Raw genomic sequence first — 7,234 nt, 5'->3', positions numbered from 1 at the left:
CGGGAAAAGACGGGAACGGCTCTCTGCGAACCACCAAATCCAGCGCGACTCGGAGCGCAGCGCCCGCCCGCGCCCCGCCCCAGCTTCGAGGGGGCGTGGCCCCGCCCTGAGTGACAGCCGAGGCCTTCCTTTGTGCCACCGCAGGCCAAAATAGCCCTCCTGAGGCGACAACCAATCGGAGGCCGGCTTTATCCCGAAGCGGTTGACTAGCGTCAAGTTCAGCCACTGGCGTGGACTAGAACCTGCGACTGGCATCTCGATCCACCAGTAGGAATGGTAAGGCGGGAGAGGGCGCCCAATCGCCGCTCGCGTAGGGTGGGGCTCCTCGTTGTCGTTGTCGTCCTCCGCCCGAGCCAGAGGAGTCCGGTCGGTCGGTCGTTCGGAGCCGAGAGAGGAGGCGGCGCGGGATTTCTTTCGGTGGGCCGCAATCGTCCCGATTAATCGGGGACATGTCGAGGAGAGCGGGGGCCCGGCGGGCCGCCTGGGGGAGACGGGCGGCGGCTGAGGCGGCGGCCGAGGCGCCCGCGTCGAGATCCCTCCGGAGCCTCCGGCGCACGACGGCCTTGAGCCCCTGAAGGCGGGAAGGAAGAAAGAAAGGGAGAAAAGCACAGCCGAGCCAGCGAGCGGCCGCCCGGCCGGCCCTGACAGGTCAGCTAACGGCGCTCCCGCTGAGGCCCGCAAAGCCCACGGACTACACCTCCCGGCGTGCCGTGCGCCACAGTCGCCCCGGCCCTGGCCCTGTCAGCCCTGCGCGCGGCATCACGGGAGCTGGAGTCTTGGGGGGGGGGCAGGCCGTTCCCGGAGGGGCGTGTCCGCGCGGGGCACCGTGGGAAGTGTAGGCGCCGGCTCCCGCGAGCCCGCTCTTTTCCCGGGGGTGGTGGTGGTTGAGCCGCCGAGTTGGACTGCTCGGCTGCTGGGCCCCCTGTTTCCCCGGCCGGCCGCTCTCCGGGCAGGGGCGCTCCAGGGCCTGCGCCCCGGCGGTGTCGGCGGTCTCCGAGGGCGAGCCGAGCCCCTTCCCCGGTCCAGCCCCGTTTCCTGCCGGGGACCCCGGGGGGCGGGAGGGAAGGGGACCGCCGGCGAGCCCAGCGCGCAGCAACGGCACGGGAGGGCGCCCCATCTCGGGGGCGGGGGCTTTGGGGGGTGGACGAGCCCCCCGGTTGGAAGAGCAGCCGCCGCTGGCCTCTTTGGGGGTCCCTCGGCGAGAAGCTTGGAGGGAGGTCCCCACGGGCGGGGTGGGGGTCCTCCTGGGGCACCGGCGGGCTGCTCCCGGCAGGGTCAGCTGAGGGCCTCTCTTCTCTCTCGGCCTCTGCCAGGAGGAGGCGCAGCCTTGCAGCACCCAGAGCTGTTCTGCCACCAGGAGGAGGCCCGACCATGAAGCTGTTGGAAAACTCCAGCTTCGAAGCCATAAACTCCCAGTTGACGGTGGAGACGGGAGATGCTCACATCATTGGCAGGTAGGTGGCTGGCGAGAGGGTGGTGCTTGGCACCCAGGAGTGTCAAAGCTCGGTGGTGGTGGTGGGCCTGCCTGCTGGTGATCTCTTGGAGGATCCCACCCAGCCCCCTAGTTTTGGAAGGCTGCAGGCTCCCCGCTGCGTTCTGCTTAGGCTCAGATCTGCCTGTCCCTTTCTAGGATCGAGAGCTATTCTTGCAAGATGGCCGGAGACGACAAACATCTCTTCAAGCAGTTCTGCCAGGAGGGCCAGCCTCATGTGCTGGAGGCCCTCTCACCACCCCAGACCACGGGGATCAGCCCAAGCAGGTAGGTCTCCATCCTGTGGGCAAAGCTTGCTGCCCTGTTGCTGAATTGCATCAGTGGCTTGGAAGAGACCTTCCTAGGCCAGCAGGTTCTTGTCCTGGAGTGCAGAACTGATTGAAGAACTCTGCAGTCAGAAAGAGGAGACAGCTCATGTACAGGAGGTTCCTGGGCCCCAGGCGAGCTGGGGTGCTGGTGGCACAGTGCTGGAGGGAGTCATCATCAAACATCTCCTTTCTAGTCTCTGTATTTGTTTGGGGGAAGAACCGGGATCACAAGCGTTCCAGGGGAGGCCTTGCTCTCTATGATGGCCTCTCAACCAGTGCTTGGAGGATGTAGTGCCAAGATCAGGTGGCGCCTGATTCAGCCACGGGAAGAGATCCTGGCAGGGGCCAGCTATGCCCTGTAGAACTTTTGTGAAGGGGAAGAGGCCAACCTGTGTTTTCTGTGGCAGGCTGAGCAAGAGCCAGAGTGGGGATGAAGAGGGACCCCTCAGTGACAAATGCAGCCGCAAGACCCTCTTCTACCTGATTGCCACTCTTAACGAGTCTTTTCGGCCAGACTACGACTTCAGCGCAGCCAAGAGCCATGAGTTCAGCCGGGAGCCGAGTCTTAACTGGGTAGGTGATTCCCTCCACCACTCCTAGGTGGGCGGCAGGCACATCCCTTGGTTGCCTGGGTCTTATAGCCTCACCTGCTGGATCCTCTCCCCAGAGTTGCTTCTTGCTGCCTCATCTACCACAGTGTTGCGGGGCGTTGAGTTGCCTGTCGCTCCAAGCCAATCAACATCCCTGCCTGTGGCCTGTTTTTGTTCTTCTTTCTTCTTAGCTGTGATCTCCCTCAGAACCTTGCGGCCCTTGGGATGATGTTGAGGTGCGCCCATGCGCAGTGTCTGCTCGCTGACTGGAGAGCGGACGCTTTCTGTTGTGTAACCTCCGAACCTGTGTTTCAGGTGGTGAATGCAGTGAACTGCAGTCTCTTCTCTGCAGTGCGGGAGGATTTCAATGCTTTGAAGCCCCATCTTTGGGATGCTGTGGACCAGGAGATTTGTCTCTCTGAGTGTGACATCTACAGGTGGGCCTGGGCTAGGGAGTCGGGCAAGGAGTGGGGCAGAGATTCTGGAGGTTCACTGCCTGATTGAGGAGGGGAGGCTAGCTGACAGTTTTCCCTTTCTGGTGCTGCAGCTACAATCCGGACCTCGACTCTGACCCATTTGGAGAAGAGGGTAGCCTGTGGTCCTTCAACTACTTCTTCTACAACAAGCGGTTGAAGAGGATTGTTTTCTTTACCTGTCGCTCCATCAGGTCAGGGCCTGAAGCCAAAGGGCAGGCAGGTGGCGGCAGCACCCGGCGCAGCCTGTCTCTCACTTTCTTTCCCCTCCCGGTGTTGGGAACCTGGTTTCCCTTGGCCTCTCTTTTACACTTTGGGGGCCGGTTAAGGGGGTTAGGAGGCAGTAGTGGAAGGGGCAATCTTCATGTTGCTGCTTTGTCCTCCCAGTGGTTCCACGTACCCACGTTCTGAGGCTGGGAATGAGCTTAACATGGATCTGAGCGAGGACGAGGTGGAGGAGGCTGCAGATGGCTGCGACAAGGAAGGGGGCAGCCTTGGGGAAGATAGGTGTGTAAGGTGTTATCCTCTTGGTCTTTGCTGGGCTCTCGGGGGAGGGGGATGCGTGGAAATGTCTGTGGAGCTTAGTCTCCTTCCCGAGGTGGCGTTGCTGGTGTGCCCAGCCAAAAAAGCTGCACACACAGCTCCTCCATGGTTTATTTTTGCACAGGTTTTTGATGTGGAAAAAAATAGATGGGAAAAATGAGGAGGGGGTATAAAGTTAAAAACTAAAGATAACGTTTTTTAGGAGTTTTCTCCTCTCTGAAATTCTATAACTGTAGCAGTGCTACTGGAAGGTGAAAAGTTTTGTCAGGGAACACACCCACACCCGGCAGCTGAACATGTGGGAGGCAGCACAGCCTCCCCAGGAAGGAGAGCTGAAAGCTGCTTTAGGGCCTCCTTTATTCTTTTTCTGCCCGTAGGAGACAAGTGATCTGCATGTGATCCCATGGCAGATGCTCCCTCCTCACCCTCGAGGAAGGCTTCTCCAGCATGCTTGCCCAGATCAACCTAGCCTTCCGTTGCATTGCTCTGCCTGCCCAGCCGCCCTACGGATGCTGCGTGATCCTTCGGTGCCTCTGGATGCCCGGGATGCTGCCTGCTCATCCTCTGCCCGCTTGCTTCCACATCGGGGGCCCAGACACGGAGGTCTTTCCACCATTCACCCACCGTCTAGGATACCGGTCTCCCTTTCCGCTGTGGCTGAACCATCCTGAAGCACTTTCTGTTCCCAGCTGGATCCATCTCTCACCCCTCCTGCCAGCACCAGCATCTGTGTTGGGGGTAAAGGAGCTCCTGACTAGGGGTTGGGCTGTCTTTACCAGCGAGTCCGAACCGTCTTTGGACCGACCGATGCTGGGCCTCCTTGTCTCTCTCTGTCCAGTGTCTGACTGGGCCCTTGGCTGATGGTTTTTTCAGCTGCATTCCTGTGACTTGAGGCGGAAGACTCTCAGGGGGGCGCCTACTGACCTCCCTTTTTAAACCTGAAAGACATTTGGCAATGAGCAAGTGGGCACTGGACGACTGCAAGCCAGATTGTGAGCATCTCTGTAGCACTGCTGCTCCCCCCCTGCACCACTGGGCTCTTAAGAGTTTTATTTTTGTATTCGGGCCCTATAAACTATGCTGGGATTTCTCTCGTTTGCCTCCCCTCTCCATACATTTTCCTGCAGCAGCTGCCTTTTTTCCTGCCCCCTGACATGTGTCAGCTGTTCTGCCCACCTCTGCTCCCTTGCTTCATGGCCTCTTTGCCATGTTAGCCTCTGGCACTTCTCCGCTTCTCTTGTGCAGAATGCGGGTGCTGATTAAGATGGAGGGTTGGTCTCCTGCCCAAGGCGGTGCCTCCTCCCTGGCCTTTCCTGTGCTGCTGTGGAAGTTCTACCCCCTCCACCACCCACTTTTTCTTGCACTGACTCCCGATTCCCTCCTGGGTGGTTCATTTCTGTGTTTGTGTTCAAGAAACTGGAGGGGCAAGGAAGTCTGAGGGCAAGGGCTGGCTGATGGTTTGGAAGTACGGAGCCAAGAAGACCCGACGTCAGGGGCCATTATGCGTTACTTATGGCTGGGCTTCTTAGCAGCCGCAACTCTGTGAGCCCTGAATCCTCTCAGGCTGAAGAAGGCGCCAGCAGATGCTCCTGGCCAGCTCTCTGTAAGAGAAGTACTTCTCAGACACATCTCCCAGAGTATAACCCCATCCGGAGGACTTCTGCTACTCGCTTTCAGCCAGCCAGATGCTCTTGGCTGCCCTTTTAAGTGTATTTCACTTTCTTGGATTGGGGGGGGGGGCTGGCCCAAAGGAAACCTGTTCAGAAGAGAAATCTGGCTCCAGCCCTCTGCTCCTTTCACCACCCCTGGCTCGTGTTCCCCATGGATGCTGTTTTGCCCATACATAGATACTCTGTAAGACTAAGTGGCTTGGTTACCTCCTATGTTTAGCTATGTTTCATTGGTGGGCTATAAAGTTTTTGTGACCTCCAGGATGTGTAGGACACTTATTTTGACTCCTGTGTGGAGGAAGGGGTGAGTCAGTTGGGAGGAAGGCCAGTATGAAGCATCATTTTCTTGAATCCTAGTTCTCTGTAAGAACTCACTTGGTCCCAGAGAAGTGGCTGCTGAAGATGTAATGTGGACCTTCTTCAGGAGATCGGTTCTGGCCTTCAGCATCAGTGTTACCTGACTTCCAATCTTCTCTTGCTCCTTTGGGGACAGGCATTGAGGGCTGGGGGCTCTTACAGTGGCTTTGTAAGAATAAGCAATAGCTCACTGGATGACCCCCACAAGAATATTTCTTTAACTTGCAATCTCCTTCCCGACATGCTTTCACTCCTGCGTCCCAGATTTTGCCCAGTATATCCCCACAGTGAGTTGTAGGTGGAAGAATGTTGTTAGGGTGACTAATACAGTACGAGCTTCAGGTGTTCTTCTGTGGGCAACGTTTTTCTCCCCTAGTGGTCTGTTCCTCCTAAGGTGGCTAAATAGTTGGTTTCTCCTTGCCTTAAGAGCTCTTGTGGTAGTGCCACAGGGGGACACTGTCCACGGGGATTGGTCACCAAGAGGCACTATTCTGACCAGGTGGGGAGGAAGGGAGTGCACCCTGTGCCTCTGAGGAAAGGGGGTGACCAGTAGCTAAGGAAGGCCACTCCACTGGCACCTGTTAAAACGGTTTCTGGGAAGTTTGCGTACAGCCTTGCATTAAGCGTTGCAAGAGACCAAGTGAGGAAATGGATGAGATTAAGCAGGCAAGGGGCTGCTCAGCCGCGGCAGGTGCGGGCAGCGCCGTGACGAAGACGCGAGTCTTCTAAATTCAGGGCTACCTCTCCTGCACCCAGTTGTTTCTTGACAGTACCTTGCAAGAAAATGCTCGAGATGTGGGGCCAGGGGGGCAGAAACACTTTTGAGCTGCTGCCGTGGTGGCGCCCTTGAGTGGGGTGAACAAGATGGATTTAATCTGAGGCTCTTAAGTGCCTGTACGGCAGGATAAAAATCGGCCTCCTTTGGCCAGGCTTTGGGGTAGGGTGGCTAGTCCTTCTTCCCTCCGCAGACGAGGGGTAATCGGTTCCCAGGCGCTTTGGGGGGGGGGTGCCTTTACCATGAAAAGAGGCCACCTTGTGTCGTGGCCGAGGTGGACAAACAGGTTCTCCAGTGGAGCTGCTTCTCGGGCAAGAGGGCCCTGGTGTGCCCCTCGGTCTCTTCCTCTGAAAAGGGGGGCTGTGTGCGCGCGCACGCCACCACAAAGACTGTGGGCTACAGGTGTCCAGGGAGGGGGTGTCACGGCTCCCTCCTGGCTCTGTTCCGCAGAGAGCAGCCGGGCCGCAAGTGAAGGCCTGTCAAAGGCCCCTGAGGGGAGCCGTGGGGCGTTTGCTGCCCCCCCACCCCCTGCTGTCCCACTCCCACCCCAATGGCGAGACTGTGTGGCTGCTTGGTCATCCCTCTTTTCACTGAACCCACTGCAAAGGGGCACGGGGACCGCTTTGGGGAGGGGGGTCTGGGCCGTGTAAGCAAGCCCTCGCCTGCTTTCTCCAGAGGCGCTCCATTGTTTCAGGGTCCCTTGACTGCTGTGCTCCCTTTCTCGTGGTGAACCCCATCCCAGACCAGACTCTGCCTCCCAGTGTGCCTCAGAGTCGTGGAGGGGATTGGGCCCTGTCTCCTACAAGAAGTCCCCCGCCCTCCGCCTGCCATCGTTCCACCTTCCCCCTGCTTTTGCCCCTTCAAGGGCAATGTGGGCTGCGTACGTTTTGTCAGCAGGAGAGAAAAGGGGACACGGTGGAAGGGCACTGGGCAGGCGAGCGGGTGGCAGAGGGACTGGAGGGAAGCCGGTGGCAGTTTGCCCCCCCCCCAATCCTCCCAAGGTCTCCCACAAGCACCCTTGGCCCC

General features: G+C 58.6%; 1 protein-coding gene across 2 annotated transcripts; it reads left to right on the top strand.

Moving 5' to 3' along the window:
- Positions 1-349: 349 nt before the first annotated feature.
- MAF1 (MAF1 negative regulator of RNA polymerase III) lies at positions 350-5,337 on the top strand. Of its 2 annotated transcripts, XM_020804517.3 has the most exons (8): positions 351-648; positions 1,314-1,454; positions 1,631-1,759; positions 2,208-2,373; positions 2,706-2,827; positions 2,938-3,057; positions 3,251-3,370; positions 3,784-5,337. In XM_020804517.3, exons 2-8 carry the CDS (start codon positions 1,372-1,374, stop codon positions 3,803-3,805), a joined length of 762 nt encoding a protein of 253 aa, XP_020660176.1. In that variant the 5' UTR covers positions 351-648; positions 1,314-1,371; the 3' UTR covers positions 3,806-5,337. The 2 variants fall into 2 exon arrangements, with proteins under 2 accessions (XP_078248226.1, XP_020660176.1); XM_078392100.1 differs by lacking the exon at positions 3,251-3,370 and having other exon boundaries at positions 350-648.
- The last annotated feature ends 1,897 nt before the right edge of the window (positions 5,338-7,234 follow it).

This window comes from Pogona vitticeps, chromosome 4 (genome assembly GCF_051106095.1).
Source record: "Pogona vitticeps strain Pit_001003342236 chromosome 4, PviZW2.1, whole genome shotgun sequence".
Taxonomy (NCBI): domain Eukaryota; kingdom Metazoa; phylum Chordata; class Lepidosauria; order Squamata; family Agamidae; genus Pogona; species Pogona vitticeps.
Note: the sequence above shows the minus strand (reverse complement) of the source record. Positions and strands in the feature narration are given on the sequence as shown.

Excerpts from the sequence above, each read along its gene's own strand:
- MAF1 (XM_020804517.3), top strand. The coding sequence starts at position 1,372 with ATGAAGCTGTTGGAAAACTCCAGCTTCGAAGCCATAAACTCCCAGTTG. Across the intron at positions 1,455-1,630 it reads GATGCTCACATCATTGGCAG|GATCGAGAGCTATTCTTGCA; the intron begins GTAGGTGGCTGG and ends GTCCCTTTCTAG. Across the intron at positions 2,374-2,705 it reads GGGAGCCGAGTCTTAACTGG|GTGGTGAATGCAGTGAACTG; the intron begins GTAGGTGATTCC and ends CCTGTGTTTCAG.